We start from the raw sequence: 17,860 nt of genomic DNA on the forward strand, positions 1-17,860 counted from the left end.
TTTTGCAAGGAGGAATGGGAAAACATGTCAGTCTCTCGATGTGCAAAACTGATAGAGACATACCCCAAGCGACTTACAGCTGTAATCGCAGCAAAAGGTGGCGCTACAAAGTATTAACTTAAGGGGGCTGAATAATTTTGCACGCCCAATTTTTCAGTTTTTGATTAGTTAAAAAAGTTTGAAATATCCAATTAATGTCGTTCCACTTCATGATTGTGTCCCACTAGTTGTTGATTCTTCACAAACAAATACAGTTTTATATCTTTATGTTTGAAGCCTGAAATGTGGCAAAAGGTCGCAAAGTTCAAGGGGGTCGAATACTTTCGCAAGGCACTGTAATTGCATATTGGAACGTTATGTCCAATTCTAAAATTAAAATAAAAAACTATTTCAGTAATATTTTCACCTGTAAGATGACTTTGAAGTATGTGGCCATTGAGAAATGAATGCCGATCAGATGGAAAAATATCTTCTTATACCACTTTGTAGTTTTCTCAGCGCATTCCACAAAACTGTTCATCATGTTCACCTTATTCACTACCCCCATTTTGAGGTTACAGTACACAGTCTCCTTTGATCTTTCCCTCTCCCGTCAGGTGGTCGACCTTCCCTGTGGCCGACAGGGTTGCTGTATGGACAATGCAGAGGACATGGGCGTCTTGTTTGTCATGCTATTTTACTGCCAGCTGTTGACCGTTCTCATTGAACTCCACCTCCTCATCTTCCTGCTTCCGAAATACTGGCATCCCCTTCATGTGTGACCGGACTTTGCCACAGGCCACTTTGCAGTTGAAGAGCAGATGCTGGAAGAGTGTGGGACTGTACCGATTGTCCACGTACAGTGTGTCCGTTCCTAAGAAGTGGAGCCAGCATGGTCAACACCATGGACCCGGACACCCCAAGCCCCTCACAATGTTGGATGTCAGTGATGGACCCTGTGTAGACTATATTGTCCTAGACAAATCCTGTATTCACGTCGCACATAACAAAGAACTTGACCCTAAACCTGTGCATTTTGGAGGAAATGTACTGAGAGAAAGCTAGCCTACGCTTCCATAACATCAGGGACCCGTCAATGCATAGGTTTTTGTATGGCACAAAGACCAGACCAAATGCTGATGTCATGCTGGTAAGAACATTGATTTGTATAAAATTGGTCATTTAGGTTGGCAGTAGCCTTGTTTACGAAATGCAGGCATCACAGCAGAACTAGGAAGGGAAAAGAGAGTGACAAAGAAGGGAGTTGCAAACATAGGATCTGTGCTCCAGTATTCTCTTATGGTGTTATTTACTATTCAGATGAGAAGGACTGTCACCAGGAAGGTATACATTTCACTAATTGTGGTTGTCACCCATTTAGTAAAGCCCCTCACTCTTGGCTCTCTCTTCTCCTGTAGCTCCAAGGCAAATTGATTGGTCTCCTCTAATATGTCTCCCACCAGCTCCTCTGTCAGAAACAGCTTGAAGCACTCTGCCTCAGAAGGAGATGGCAAGGGGCTTTGCACTCCAGACTGATACTCAGCAGGGCCGGAGGGGTGAAATTGCTGGTTGCCTTCCAGCTACCGCAGACCTGCCGTACTTCACCCACTGTTGGTCTTCCTTTATCACCACCATAATCTCCAGAATGACCGGGGACTTCATCGGTGGGAAAGGGGTTAAAATTATTATTGCCATATAATCTTCCTTAATTGACCATGTATAGCAAGTTGAAATTTGGCCATAGAATCAATGACCAAAAAATATGTATTTTCACGTTTCATGGAGCACCTAAAACGCACCGGATTTTAATGCCTGGAAAATACATATTTTCAAAGTCTGGAAACTACATATTTTTGACGAACGTATAAGGCGTCTTTTCAACATCCATATAAAACAGATTATTTTTCAACATAATTTTCCTTACTTGGGTGGATCCATTGTTGTTCCATTTGTCCAGTGAACTATGGACACCTCTCCCACTCTGTCTGGGCAGGGTGACTGGAAGCGGTCTAGGATAGACTAATGTTAGAGAGGTTATACACTCTTAGATAAAAAAAGGTACTAAGTAAGGTTATTTGGCTTGTCTCCTCTATGATGGGTCCTGCCTAGAACCCTCTATAAATGGTTCTACCAAAACCCTTTTTATCATCTAAAGGTTCTTCCTAGAACTCTCTTTGAAGGGTTCTTCCTAGAACCATCTATGAATTATTCCACCAGCCTTATTAACCTTTAAAATTAAACTCTTTATGACATTACATAAATCATATGGACTTTCTTTGAGGGCCTAGTTATAGCCTAACACAGTGGTCGGAAACTCCTGGTTTACAAGTCACATTATGCTGGCTTGCAAAGTGATGTGTAATTCCTATTGGAATCCAGCTAGAGTGAAGATATCCAACAATTGGATTTTAAAAATGTTAAATGAGACAACCTAAATCATGTTAACAGAAACAATCATCCCACGAGAAAAAAAAACTCACCACAGCCGGATGAAATTTATGACACCTGTGGTAAGGGATCCTCAAAAATGATTTGGACACCCCTCACTCACCCACACACACACATGCACATATGGACACACACAGTTGCACGCATGCACGGACACCACACACTTACTGCTGGAGCTGCTGATGTCTTTGGGGGTAGGGGACATAGGGTGGATGCAGTGTTGACAGAGACAGTCTTTCCCATTAAAGGTGACACGATCTCCAGTAGGAAATGGTCGTCTGAGAGTGAGAGAGAGAGAGAGTGAGAGAAGAGATACGTCTACAGTATGTGTATGTGCGTGTCTGTGTCTGTGTGTGTATATGCATGTGCATGTGGTAGCACAATGATCTTACTTGCAGATTGTGCAGACGAAACAGGCCGGATGGTACGTCTTGCCGAGAGCAGTGACCACCTCTCCCTCTACAAAGCTCCCACAGCCATTGCAGCATGTGCCATGGAGCCGCTGGTAGTCCAACGTGCACAGGTAGTCCCCGTTCTTCATGAAGAAACCTCCCTGAGCCAAGTCGCACCCGCACACTGAACACACAAACACAACATGTATTCGCTTAGCATACATGCTAAAATTAGAAAAGTTATCTCAGAATCCATCTTCATCAAAATTTAGCCTTCATTTCTTCACAAAATAAAACATTTACTTTCTTCCCACATAAAATGGCTGTAGGTAGCATTATGCTGCAATTAATTAGTAATCTCAGACAAAAAAAATTTCAAAAGACTCCAGCCACCCTAGTCATAGACTGTTCTTTCTGCTATCGCACGGCAAGCGGTACCGGAGTGCCAAGTCTATGTCCAAGAGGCTTCTAAACAGCTTCTTCCCCCAAGCCAAAAGACTCATGAACAGCTAATCAAATGACTACCCAGACTATTTGGAATCCCCCTCCCCCTTTCCGCTGCTGCTACTCTCTGTTATTATCTATGCATAGTCACTTTAATAACTCTACCCACATGTACATATTACCTCAATTACCCCGACACCGGTGCCCCCACACATTGAACTGCCATTGTTATTTACTGCTGCTTTTGAACTATTAGTTATTCATATCTCACACTTTTTTGTTTGTATTTTCTCAAAACTGCATTGTTGGTTAAGGGCTTGTAAGTAAGCATTTCACTGTAAGGTTGTATTCGGCACATGAGACAAATAAAATGTGATTTGATTTACACAGTAGCTCCAATTTGAGTAATGGAGGATTCCAGAAGTATGTCAGAATATGGCTGCACGATTTGGACAAAATACAGTTGAAGTCAGAAGTTTACATACACCTTAGCCAAATACATTTAAACTCAGTTGATCACAATTCCTGACATTTAATCTGGTTAAAAATTCCCTGTCTTAGGTCAGTTAGGATCACCACTTTATTTAAGAATGTGCATGGTCTGAATAATAGTGTAAAGAATGATTTATTTCAGTTTTTATTTATTTCATCACATTCCCAGTGGGGCAGAAGTTTACATACACTCAATTAGTATTTGGTAGCATTTCCTTTAAATTGTTTAACTTGGGTCAAACATTTTAGGTAGCCTTCCACAAGCTACCCACAATAAGTTGGGTGAATTTTGGCCCATGCCTCCTGTCGGAACTGGTGTAACTGAGTCAGGTTTGTAGGCCTCCTTCATTTCTCCAACAAGTACGATCTTTGTCCCCATGTGCAGTTGCAAACCGTAGTCTGGCTTTTTTATGGCAGTTTTGGAGCAGTGGCTTCTTCCTTGCTGAGCGGCCTTTCAGGTTATGTCGCTATAGGACTCGTTTTACTGTGGATATAGATAATTTTGTATCTGTTTCCTCCAGCTTCTTCACAAGGTCTTTTGCTGTTGTTCTGGGATTGATTTGCACTTTTCGCACCAAAGTACGTTCATCTCTAGGAGACAGAACGCGTCTCCTTCCTGAGCGGTCCCGTGGTGTTTATACTTGCATACTATTGTTTGTACAGATGAACGTGGTACTTTCAGGCATTTGGAAATTGCTCCCAAGGATGAACCGAACTTGTGGAGGTCTACAATATTTTCTCTGAGGTCTTGGCTGATTTCTTTAGATTTTTCCATGATGTCAAGCAAGGAGGCACTGAGTTTGAAGGTAGGCCTTAAAATACATCCACAGGTACACCTCCAAATGACTCAATTGATGTCAATTAGCCTATCAGTAGCTTCTAAAGCCATGACATACATTTCTGGAATTTTCCAAGCTGTTTAAAGGCACAGTCAGCTTAGTGTACTGTATGTAAACGTCTGACCCACTGGAATTGTGATAAAATGAATAAGTGAAATAATCGGTCTATAAACAATTGTTGGAAAAATTACTTGTGTCATGCACAAAGTAGATGTCCTAACCGACTCGCCAAAACTATAGTTTGTTAACAAGAAATTTGTGGGGTGGTTAAAAAATGAGTTTTAATGACTCCAACCTAAGTGTTTGTAAACTTCCAACTACAGCTGTATACTATACATTTTTGTGCATGTAGATATGTTTGTCCTTGTTCGATAGAGCCATTGGACGTCTTTCAGCGATGTTCCAATCAGCGGATTCATTGCTAAATATACAAGCACACATATTTTCTTCCAGTCTCTGAAAGACTACAACTTGTGTTGGGTGGTGCTTCCTGTTCTAGCCTCCGGCACTCCTCCAAGAGGCACCACTAACAACAAAATCCTTTGGGCAAAACTGAAAGAACTGACCAGACGCAATGGCTTCAAGTGATTTCTCTCATCAACACGAATTCGACCAGTATTTTTGATGTTCTATTATCTACATTGTGACATTCAACCATACATGTTTCAACTGGACATTTTTGGGATAGCTAACGTTAGAAGCTCAGCTACAGCCGATGCCAGCATCAAGAGGGCAGATGACAAATATGGTGCCTAGCTAAGTAAGTTTCCGGCAAGCCACCTAGCTAGCTAACTTTAGTTTATCGACTGAAACCCATATTGTACTCCCAGTTAGCACATTGGAGCTGGGCCGATTCCGGCTGAGAGTCGGGGCATTCGGCTGAGAGTCAGACTCAGCCGATGTCATGTGACCCGAGTCTGTCTCGCCTTCGGCAGGATTACGTATGGCTAGGATGTGGCAATTGAGCTCGTGCCGTGATTTTGTTAACAACGTTAAACTTCAATGGTAAATTATATTTCTTATCCAATTTGGACATTAAGTAACTGGATAATTTTTGTAATAATATTCCGTAGAAAAGTATGTTAAAATGTTTTTACTTCTGCTTAAGTTACCAGTGTAAAAAGGCAGGTGAAATGTAGCTTAACGTTAATTTATAGGACTGAGTAGGATATCGACACATAAAACGACAACGTTAACATAACGGGACTTCTAACATATTTCAAGGCCCGTTTCAAATCAGCAATCAGATTGTGTTGTCTGTGATGTTATCAACTTACAGCAAATTGCTAAACAACCTCTTCTGATTAATCAAGGCGATTGTTTCCTGAAAATGACAAGTTTTTGAATGTTAATGCAGTCACTTCGACACCTAAAAATCTCTTCTCTGTCTCTCTAGCCTGCCAGCTAATTCCAGCCCCAGTTCTTCCTCCTGCAGCTATTCAGCCAACAAAGATGATTAAGGTTCCTAAGAATTAATGTAAATGCAAATCGCTGCCCTTTAGTAATTCATTTCAGCAATATGTGTTTCAGAGCTGCAGCCCTCAAAGTGAGCCAGAAATGACTGAGAAGTATTCAGAGTATAGTGTGACTTCAAACATCTGGCGAAGGAGTACTGCAAACATGTCAAGATTTCTACACATAATGTAGAAAATGCTGCTGTTCCTTCGATATTTTATATGTCCAATGAGAGCGCAGAGGAAATGTTGGTCAGGACTTTGAGGAAGAACTGTTTGTGGATGCTTTGATGGACACTGCAGGTGTAGGAGAAGGCGAAGGTCAGGGTGAGTTTGATGAGGCTGAGGAGAACCGTTGATAATGAGGGTGATGTCGAGGAGATGGTTGACAATGAGGTTGAAAGTCAAACGGACCGTTTCAAAGACTACTTGGTGAATTGGGCTCTTGAATATGGAATAACATTAGTTGCGTTAAAAGCCCTGTTTTCGATTCTGAGGTTCCACCATCCAACCTTGATGCAAAGATGCAAGAACCCTCAATACCAACAGAGTTGACAGGGCTGCTGGTGGCACTTTTTAAAACTTTGGTATTCTAGGTTCTCTGACACAATTGACAAGCTTTGGCAGAAACTCCCAAATAGGTATACAAAAGTTATTCTATGCACCTGTGAGCATACATAAGTCACCAACTAGCATGGAAAAGTAAGACATGTCTAAAAAAAATAACCATGACACAAATACACAATCTAGTGGGCTAAATGTGGGACATTCAGAATCGGTGAGGGTCAGCGGTTACAGTCGACACCACAGCTTGCGTTTGGCTGGTCAGCAGGGCTAGTCCTCTTATGAGAGTCTTACTTTCAATATTATAAATTATGCATATTCATTTTCAATTTACACAGTATGTTTCACCTTGTGGGCTTTATATCTGTGGAGAAGAAGGAGACCATCATGGGTCCAAGATGGCATGAGCTACTGGCCCCCTTATACAGTGGGGAGAACAAGTATTTGATCCAACGCCGATTATGCAGTTTTTCCTACTTACAAAGCATGTAGAGGTCTGTAATTTTTATCATAGGTGCACTTAAAAAGTGAGCGACGGAATCTAAAATAAAAATCCAGAAAATCACATTGTATGATTTTTAAGTAATTAATTTGCATTTTACTTTTATTTGCACACACTGCAGCAGGGATTTTGGCCCACTCCTCCATACAGACCTTCTCCAGATCCTTCAGGTTTCGGGGCTGTCGCTGGGCAATAGGGACTTTCAGCTCCCTCCAAAGATTTTCTATTGGGTTCAGGTCTGGAGACTGGCTAGGCCACTCCAGGACCTTAAAGATGCTTCTTACGGAGCCACTCCTTAGTTGCCCTGGCTGTGTGTTTCGGGTCATTGTCATGCTCGAAGAGCCAGCCACAGTCCACACAGGTGGACTTAATTTAACTAATGATGTGACTTCTAAAGGTAATTGGTTACACCAGATCTTATTTAGGGCCTTCATAGCAAAGGAGGTGAATACATATGCACGCACCACTTTTCTGTTTACATTTTTTTTAAACAAGTTATTTTTTAAATTTCACTTCACCAATTTGGACTATTTTATGTATGTCCATTATATGATATCCAAATTAATATCAATTTAAATTACAGGTTGTAATGCAACAAAATAGGAAAAACATAAAGGGGATGAACAATTTTGCAATGCACTGTAAACAAGTAATTTGTGAAACCATGATGTGATGTATTACAGGATTGGATGTTGCCATTTCAATGTTTTGGAATTCCTTTGTGTATCAGCAAATTTGCTTGAGATAACCTCACTGCAACTGCTCACTGTGTCCATGTTGCATAACATAGGCATTTTCAAAGACCCAACCGTCACTGTTAGCTCCCCGCCCACTTTTCAGACTTCCAGGTAGTTTGACATTTCAGGAAAGGTAATTGTTTCCAAATGTTGATCATTTATACACAATTTTCCCACAATGCACCATAATGTACAGTATGCTGCAGTAATATGTTTCAGAGTATTTTACTGTTGATAATACCCAAAATGATCATATGAATTACAGTTTTCCGTTACAGTGTACAATTGGATGCGCTAGTGCCTCTCTGGAAGTTCAGGGTAAATTACTTGTTCACAGAGGAATGCACATATTTTTTGTGTGGAAGGAGGTGTCGTCAGCCATTAGCGGAAATTGCTAATGCAGGTCACACCAACCACTGGTATTATGATAGAGGGATTATGGCAGGCTTCCCAGAGCCCTGGAGGTCGAGGGGCCCAGAAGGACACAAATAGACTTTGCCTCTGTGGATTTAGACAGGCATGCACACGAAACACACACACACAGAGAGAGAGACAGATTTCTGGAGGTGAAATGCTAGCCATCTTCATATATGCTCCAACAATACTGTCTAAATTCCTGAATCTGCCCACAAGAATGGGACTTTAAAACCTAAAAGCTAACATATGGAATTGTTTTACGATGGTTTTGTCATGGATCATTTAGCTATTTGATTTTGAATTGTAGGACCCCTTTAGGTATGAAAAAATATAGAACAGTTATTTGATAACATGTTGCATTTGATCTTTACTACTATAGCCCATAGAAACACATTCATAAATGGCAAGAAAGTTAAAAATAATTCATAAGGAATGTGGTTTTGAAGTGTCTATATTATATCTGGAAGATATAAGAAAGCTCAGGTAATATTTATGATTTTCTTATGTTTTTTTGGACACATATTTTTTATTTTTGTTGCCACTAAACTACCTCCATTCATTTGTATGGGTTACCTTCAGACATGTCCCGTGAAATGTAGAGCAAAACGGAGAACACCTGCCGAGTTCGTGAGAGTGTCCTCTTTCCTGAGTGGTGTAATATTAGCAGTTCGGATGCTACTGACGTTTTTTTTTAGATGACCGGTTTTCGGTATGTATCATGGTATGACAAACACTGCTGTTGCTCGGCACAGGTGCGTCAATAGACTCTTAGGATTTGTTAATGAGGTTGCCATGAAAATGGACAGACAAAGCTTTATGAGCGTAGTCTGGCGTATGCAGTCTTTCCAAAAATCTTTCACAAACGTAAGAAAAAATGTGAACATGAAATGTTTTGGTAGTTTTTCATTCAATATATGAAATTCAACAAGACAAGCACTGAGCTCTTTTTTTGTAAGCAGTAAGGAAGATTTGTAGAGCAAGACAAGGTTTTGTTAGTATAAAGGTGGTTTGAGCAATGTTCTTGGTCTAATACTAATTGTAATTTCTATGGATACCAGAGGAGTGAGTTAGTTGCAGACTAAATACTTCTCTATCACAGGCAAATATCATCTTATTTCTGTCAAGATCCTGTAAAGCAATCACTTCGAAATGTGTGAAGACAGTGGAGTGTGGTTAGCGCTTCATAGGGGGTTTCCATAGGAAGCAGCTCAATTTGATTAAAAAAGAGAGGAGAATGATAGAACATTCTAATTGAATGAAGCTGAATATCTGCTTGACTTGTGAGTATATTGAGGTAGTTGTACTTAAATGTTGGGCAGCTAGTTATGGATCTCAGTCTTTGGTAAAGGTGGTTCATATCAAATCGAATGTTATTGGTCACATACACATATTTAGCAGATGTTATTGCTTGTGTTCCTACCTCCACCAGTGCAGTAGTATCTAACAATTCACACACATCTAAAAGTCAAATAATGGAATTAAAAAATATATAAATATATAATTATTAGGACGAGCAATGTCTTAGTGGCATTGTTTGATGCTGCTACTGTGCGCATTGTACAGCTGTTAGCACAAGACAAATTATTATAGTTTATAAGAAGTGAACATTTGATATTGTGTCATACTATTGATTGACAATTGACTAAACTGATGAATTTGTATTACTTTGATTATTATTACTGAAAAAAACATTACATATGTTAGCCTTTCCTTCAATGTCCTCTCTCAGCCCACAATACAAACTAACAAGAAGTCCTCTATAGTTAACCCTGGCTTGAGGGGCGATAATGTCACTGTGGGATTACAAGTTCTGAATGTTTCGTCTTCAATTTTCTGTGAATAAAAATATATTATAAAGAAAATAGTAAGTGGGATCATTTGGAATGAAAATTCCATAGTTCCCGTTCTGGGTGAGAATAGCACGTGACCTATCTCAAGTAAGGAAATGTATACCCTTTGAGACCAGGTGAAAGGTGCCATGTAAATGCAATTCATTACCATTCAATGAATCATTCAAGGGCACACTACTCACTCAAGACAGTAACCACAAAGTGACAAAAATTGCAAGAGTTCCAACCATCCTCCACATCTTACCTTTTCTGAAGACTTCCCTGTGCATTGGACCAAAGGGCATGCACTGCAAATTTCTCAAAGTTGACAAGGAAAAGAGACTGGGAATAATAGTGAGATTTGGGTCCGGGGACAGACGCACACATATGTGTGCGCACAGACAAACATGTACGTGCGAGCGCACACACACACAAACACACATATATACATGCTCACCCTTGCAGGTAAAGCACTTGATGTGGAAGTGCTTGGACTGGACCCGCAGCACCTCTCCCTTGCATGGCTCCCCACATTTGTAGCACTGGATGCACAGCTTTTCTGCAGGGTCCTGAACATGGGCCACTGGAGGAGAGAACAGACAGGCATGAGCATGGCCACCTAAAATGTATTTAAATCACTGTGTTCAAAACGGGGTGCGTGTACACACAGCAAACATGCGGGTGTTAAAAGTGTTGTGAGTGTTATATCCGATTATTGATTCTAGTGGGGTTAACACCAGTGGGATTGAAATTGACACCAACTGCAGTGAATAAATGAAGTTATTTCAATCACAGTGGAATCAACACTGCGTGGTGTTGTTACTTGACTGTGTTGAGTTCATTTCCGTTAAATATGTGTACGAAATATATTTTTTAAATATCTCCTAGATTTATGACAACCATGTTTCTTATTTATTTTTGGTCTGTCCTTTTTGCCATTTATGATGTTTCTATAGGCTTTAGTAGTAATGGCCAAAATCTAAATTTTATCAAATACATTTTTTTATACCAAACGAGGTCCTAAAAATTCAAAATCAAACAGTTAGATGATCCATAGTTTGACCATCTTAAAACAATTCCATACCCCAAGTCCCCTAACATCTTTGACTCTCGTCACCTGCGACAATAAAGACTGCTTCCGGGTGAAAGGATTTTTGCTGGCTAATAATCTTGTACAGTTCACTGAGTGTCGTCTTGGTTTTTGCTGTGATAATAACACATGAGTTTCCTCAGCGTATAGTGGGGTTGGTGTTTTAACATCAGAAACTCCAGGTTGGGTGAACAGGAGCTTGCGATGTTTTCAACTTCCGTACATCAGGAATTGTTTGAGGAAACATACCCCTCCCCATAGACTCTTATTAGACATCACCATCTGATCCATTCGAAATATGGAGAAGCCGTCTGGTTGAATAGTAGAGTGTAGTGTATTATCCGTAAACCACAACTCAGCAAAAACAAAGACACTGCATTTCCTGATGTCCCTCTGCAATTGTTCACAAAGTTTATTTTCCAGCGATTGGATATTAGCCATCAGGATACTAGGATGAGGAGGCAGTGTAGCCTATATTTTCAGCCTAGCTCGGATTCCCCCTTTCCTTCCTCTTCTTCATCGCCAGATTAATAGCGACTCTTGGCGGAATGCATTGCTTGCCTGCTGTGGGAGTGATAAGCATTAATTTAATTTAAATGTAACCTTTATTTAACTAGGCAAGTCAGTTAAGAACAAATTCTTATTTACAATGACGGCCTACACCGGCCAAACCCGGACGACACTGGGCCAATTGTGCGCCGTCCTTTCGTACTCCCAATCATGGCCGGTTGTGATACAGCCTGGGTTCTCAGTATATTAAGGATCGGACACTTTAAAAAAAGAAATCAGCTAAAATGACGTACCCAAATCTAACTGCCTGTAGCTCAGGACCTGAAGCAAGGATATGCATATTCATGATACCATTTTAAAGGAAACACATTGACGTTTCTGGAAATGTGAGATTAATCTAGGATAATATAATACATTAGATCTGGTAAATGCAATAGAAAAGCCATTATATGACTTAGGAGTCTAGACACCATTTAGATTTTGGTCACTAGATGGCAGCAGTGTATGTGCACAGTTTTAGACTGATCCAATGAACCATTGTATTACTGTATCAAGTCCGCCCAAATGTGCCTTGGTTTGGTTTATTGATGCATTTAAGTACATAACTGTGCACTCTCCTCAAACAACAGCATGGTATTATTTCACTGTAAAAGCTACTGAAAGTACAGTTAGATTAACAAGAATTTAAGCTTTCTGCCAATATAAGACATGTCTATGTCCTGGGAAATGTTCTTCTTACTTACAACGTCATGCTAATCACTTTAGCACACGTCAGCTCAACCGTCACACGGGGGAGACACCAATTCGGTAAAGGATATCATGCAGACATGAATAATGAACTCTCTGGGAAGTAGAAAGACAGAGGTGTATGTTTTATGATTAACCACTCATGGTGTGATTGTTATAACATACAGAGACTCGAGTCCTTTTGTCCACCCGACCTAGAATACCTCACAATCAAATGCAGACCATATTACTTCCCAAGAGAATTCTCTTCGGTTATAGTCACAGCCGTGTATATTCCCCCTCAAGCTGACACCACGTCAGTCCTCAAAAGGACTTCAAGGGACTTTATGCAAACTGGAAACCACATATTATTGTAGCTGGGGATTTTAACAAAGCAAACTTGAGGAAAACGCTACCAAAGTTCTGCAAACACATTGACTGCAGCACTCGCTATAAAACAACATTAGACCACTGCTACTCAGCTGCTACTCAGAAACGCTTACAATGCCCTCCCCCGCCTTCCCTTCAACAAATCTGATCACGACTCCATTTTGCTCCTACCTTCATATAGGCCGAATCTAAAACAGGAAATACCCATTCTGAGGACTATTCAACGCTGGTCTGACCAATCAGAATCGGTGCTTCAAGATTGTTTTGATCGTGTAGACTGGGATACATCTTCTGCACATCTATCACTCCAATGTTTAATTGCTGTACTGTTATTATTTCACCACTATGGCCTATACGGTGACTAAGTTTATCAGGAAGTGTATAGGAGATGTTGTACCCACTGTGACCATTAAAACCTACCCTAACCAGAAACCGTGGATAGATGGCAGCATTCACGCAAAACTGAAACCACCGCATTTAACCATGTCATGGTGACTGGGAATATGGCCGAATACAAACAGTGTAGTTATACCCTCTGTAAGGAAATTAAACAGGCAAAATGTTAATTTTGAGACAAAGTGGAGTCACAATTCAATGGCTCAGACACAAAACTTATGCGGCAGGGTCTATAGAAAGTCACGTCGTGGACACCGACATCTTGCTTCCGGACAAGCTAAACACCTTCACCTGCTTTGAGGATAACACAATGCTACCGGAGTGGCCCACTACCAAGAACTGTGGGCTCTCCTCCTCCGTGGCCGACGTGAGTAAAACATTTAAACGTGTTAACCCTCGCAAGGCTGCTGAACCAGATGACAACCCTAGCCGCGTCCCCAGAACATGTGCAGACCAGCTGGCTGGAGTGTTAATGAACATATTCAATCTCTTCCTATCCCAGTCTGCTGTCCCCACTTGTTGCCCCAAGATGTCCACCATTGTTTCTGTACACAAGAAAGCAAAGGTAACTGAACTAAATGACTATTACCCCTTAGCACTTCTGTCATCATAAATTGCTTTGAGTGGCTAGTGTTGTGGAAATTCAGTACTGAGAGAGATTTGGCCATTTCTTCAAACAATCATCTTTATTTAATATTGATTAATTATTGCAATAATGAGGCTGGTCGACCCGCCCACCCTTGAGTGTTGTACCGAGTAACCTAACCTTTACACAAATGCAGAGTACTATATATAGCTGACACCAACAAGTCATGGTTGGTTAAACAGCCCCCTCATGCAGACCAAGGAGCATCAGAGGCCACTGTGGCTTCATCCTGTCGTTATCTGCACGTGGGTTGTTGTCTTAACACTACCCTGACTTAGTTTCCCAGATGCGAGGATGATTTTGAGACAATGAGGGATTGTTCTACTCCTAAACTATCTCTAGTAAACACATTATTTTCTATGTAATGCTGTCTTTAACCCATTTGTCAGCTCAAGTCATCTCCAGTGAAGCCCATGTAAACACAGACACTAGCAGGACAGAAATGTCTTAATATTAGTTAAATATTAATTGTTCACCATTAAAACCTCTCTTGGGTAGGGGGCAGTATTTTGAAGTATGGATGACAAACATGCCCAAAGTAAACTGCCTGTTACTCAGGCCTAGCAGCTAGGATAAGCATATGCATGGTACTATTGGATAGAAAACACTCTGTTTCTAAAACTGTTAAAATAATGTCTGTGAGTATAACAGAACTGATATGGCAGGCGAAAACCCGAGGAAAATCCATCCAGGAAGTGGAACTTTTTTGAAGTGAATTGTTTTCCTTTGAATGCCTATTGACTCTGTTATAGGTTAGGGCCCAGATTGCAGTTTTTATGGCTTCAACAGTCTTTAGACATGCTTTCAGGCTTGTATTTTGAAAAACGATGAGTAAAAATACCTTTTGGTCAGAGGACAGGGGAAGAATGCAGAGCTGCTTTGCGCGTGTGACCGATAAACGCGCCGTTTGTTGTTTTTCCTTTCTATTGAAAACGCTATTGTCCAGTTGAAATATTATTGATTATTTAAACAATAGACAACCTGAGGATTAATTATAAACATATTTTGACATGTTTCAACGAACTTTACCGGTTCTATTAGGACGTATTCGTCTGCATTTTTGACCTCCCTGGAGACAGTGGATTACTGACCAAAACGCCCCAATAAAACAGAGTTTTTGGGACATAAAGAGGGATTTTATCGAACAAAACAAACATTTATTGTGTAACAGGGAGTCTTGTTATATGAAGGTCATAAAAGGTGAGTGATAAATGTATCGCTATTTCTGACTTGTGACTTCCTCGCCTGGAAAATGTTTGTATGCTTTTGTAAGCTGGGGGCTGTCTTCAGATAATCGCACGGTATGCTTTCGCCGTAAAGCCTTTTTGAAATCTGACACAGCGGCTGGATTAACAAGAAGTTAATCTTTAACGTTACCGTCCCACCTGCCCATAAGAGGTTTTAATATCAAATACACAAGGTAAATATGTAATTTTTCTATCACACTAGTTAAGGATCATATCACCTCTACCTTACACCATAGACTCACTTAAATTTGCATGTCTTTTTATTCTCAATGCTGCCTGCAGCATGATATATATTGCCTGTGCGCATAAATGACAGACAGCCAGTCAGTAAAAAGATTTGTTAAAATGTGTCACGCCCTGGTCGAAGTATTTTGTGCTTTCTTTATTATTTTGGTCAGGCCTGGGGGTGACATGGGTTTATTCATGTGGTGTGTTTTGTCTTGGGGTTTTAGTAGGTATTGGGATTGTGGCTTAGTGGGGTTCTCTAGGTAAGTCTATGGCTGTCTGAATTGGTTCTCAATGAGAGGCAGGTGATTATCGTTGTCTCTTATTGGGAACCATATTTAGGCAGCCATATTCTTTGAGTGTTTCGTGGGTGATTGTTCCTGTCTCTGTGTTGTTCACCAGATAGGGCTGTTTCGGTTTTCATTACGTTCTTTGTTTTGTAGTGTTTGTATCGATTCGTGTTTTACGTTTGTTTATTAAACATGGATCGCAATCTACACGACGCATTTTGGTCCGACTCTCCTTCACATACAGAAAACCATTACAGAATCACCCACCACAACAGGACCAAGCGGCGTGGTAACAGGCAACAGCAGCGAAAGGAGGAATGGACATGGGAGGACGTTATGGACAGCAGGAGTATGGACTATATTACTTAGGAGGAGATAGACAGGTGGGCGGCCGACCCAGGGAGAGTGCCGGAGCCCGCCTGGGATTCGCTGGAGCAGTGCGAGGAAGGTTATCGTAGAATGGAGTTGGCGAAGCAAGCACGGCGGCGCGCAAGGAAGCCCGGGAGTCAGCCCCAAAAATGTATTGGGGGGGGTCTAACAGGGAGTATGGCTACGCCAGGTAAGAGACCTGCGCAAACTCCCTGTGCTTACCGGGGGGCTAGAGAGACCGGGCAGGCACCGTGTTATGCTGTGGTGCGCACGGTGTCTCCAGTGCGGGTGCATAGCCCGGTGCGGTACATACCAGCTCCTCGTATCGGCTGGGCTAGAGTGGACATCGAGCCAGGTAAGTTTGGGCAGGCTCGGTGCTCAAGAGCTCCAGTGCGCCTGCACGGTCCGGTCTATCCAGTACCACCTACACGCATCAGCCCTCCGGTGGCAGCTCCCCGCACCAGGCTTCCTGTGCGTGTTCTCGGCCCAGTACCACTAGTAACAGCACCACGCATCAGGCCTACAGTGCACCTCGCCTGTCCAGCACTGCCAGAGCCTTCCTCCTCTACAGCGCTGCCGGAGTCTCCCGCCTGTTCAGCGCAGTCAGAGCCTTCCTCCTCTCTAGCGCTGTCGGAGTCGCCCGCCTGTTTAGCGCTGTTAGAGCCTTTCTCCTCTCCAGCGCTGCCGGAGTCTCCTGCCTGTTCAGAGCAGCCAGAGCTGCCAGTCTGCATGGAGCAGCCAGAGCTGCCAGTCTGCATGGAGCAGCCAGAGCTGCCAGTCTGCATGGAGCAGCCAGAGCTGCCAGTCTGCATGGAGCTGCCAGTCTGCATGGAGCAGCCAGAGCTGCCAGTCTGCATGGAGCAGCCAGAGCTGCCAGTCTGCATGGAGCTGTCAGTCTGCATGGAGCAGCCAGAGCTGCCAGTCTGCATGGAGCAGCCAGTCAGCCAGACTCTTCCGGATCTGCCAGTCAGCCGGACTCTTCCAGATCTGCCAGTCAGCCGGACTCTTCCAGATCTGCCAGTCAGCCGGACTCTTCCAGATCTGCCAGTCAACCAGACTCTTCCAGATCCGCCAGTCAGCCAGGATCTGCCGGAACCGCCAGCCAGCCAGGATCTGCCGGATCAAACTACCTGCCTGAGCTTCCTCTCAGTGCTGGGCTTCCTCTCAGTGCCGGGCTTCCTCTCAGTGCCGGGCTTCCCCTCAGTGCCGAGCTTCCCCTCAGTGCCGAGCTTCCCCTCAGTGCCGAGCTTCCCCTCAGTGCCGAGCTTCCCCTCAGTGCCGAGCTACCCCTCAGTCCCGAGCTGCCCCTCAGTCCCGAGCTGCCCCTCAGTCCCGAGCTGCCCCTCAGTCCCGAGCTGCCCCTCAGTCCCGAGCTGCCCCTCAGTCCCGAGCTGTCCCTCAGTCCCGAGCTGCCCCTCAGTCCAGGTGGATTCTGGGTGAGGACTACTAGGCCATGGTCGGCGGCGAGGGTGGACTATCCTAGGACGCGAGGAGGAGGGACTAAGACATTGATGGAGTGGGGTCCACGTCCCGCGCCGGAGCCGCCACCATGGTCAGACGCCCACCCGGACCCTCCCTATTGTTTTTGATGTGCGTCCGGGAGTCCGCACCTTCTGTCACGCCCTGGTCGAAGTATTTTGTGCTTTCTTTATTGTTTTGGTCAGGCCAGGGGTGACATGGGTTTATTCATGTGGTGTGTTTTGTCTTGGGGTTTTAGTAGGTATTGGGATTGTGGCTTAGTGGGGTTCTCTAGGTAAGTCTATGGCTGTCTGAATTGGTTCTCAATGAGAGGCAGGCCATATTTAGGCAGCCATATTCTTTGAGTGTTTCGTGGGTGATTGTTCCTGTCTCTGTGTTGTTCACCAGATAGGGCT

General features: G+C 42.7%; 1 protein-coding gene across 3 annotated transcripts in view; it reads right to left on the reverse strand.

Annotated features, from left to right (window-relative positions):
* The window catches only part of LOC139376481 (actin binding LIM protein 1b), a 103,173-nt gene that overhangs the window by 56,353 nt on the left and 28,960 nt on the right, over positions 1-17,860 (reverse strand). For all 3 annotated transcript variants that reach the window (XM_071119113.1, XM_071119116.1, XM_071119114.1), the window contains exons 2-4: positions 10,555-10,680; positions 2,820-3,003; positions 2,596-2,705 (exon numbers count right to left, since the gene is read on the reverse strand). In XM_071119113.1, coding sequence (XP_070975214.1) covers positions 2,596-2,705; positions 2,820-3,003; positions 10,555-10,680 — 420 coding nt within the window. The remainder of the gene's footprint in view (positions 1-2,595; positions 2,706-2,819; positions 3,004-10,554; positions 10,681-17,860) is intronic.

This window comes from Oncorhynchus clarkii, chromosome 20 (genome assembly GCF_045791955.1).
Source record: "Oncorhynchus clarkii lewisi isolate Uvic-CL-2024 chromosome 20, UVic_Ocla_1.0, whole genome shotgun sequence".
NCBI lineage: Eukaryota > Metazoa > Chordata > Actinopteri > Salmoniformes > Salmonidae > Oncorhynchus > Oncorhynchus clarkii.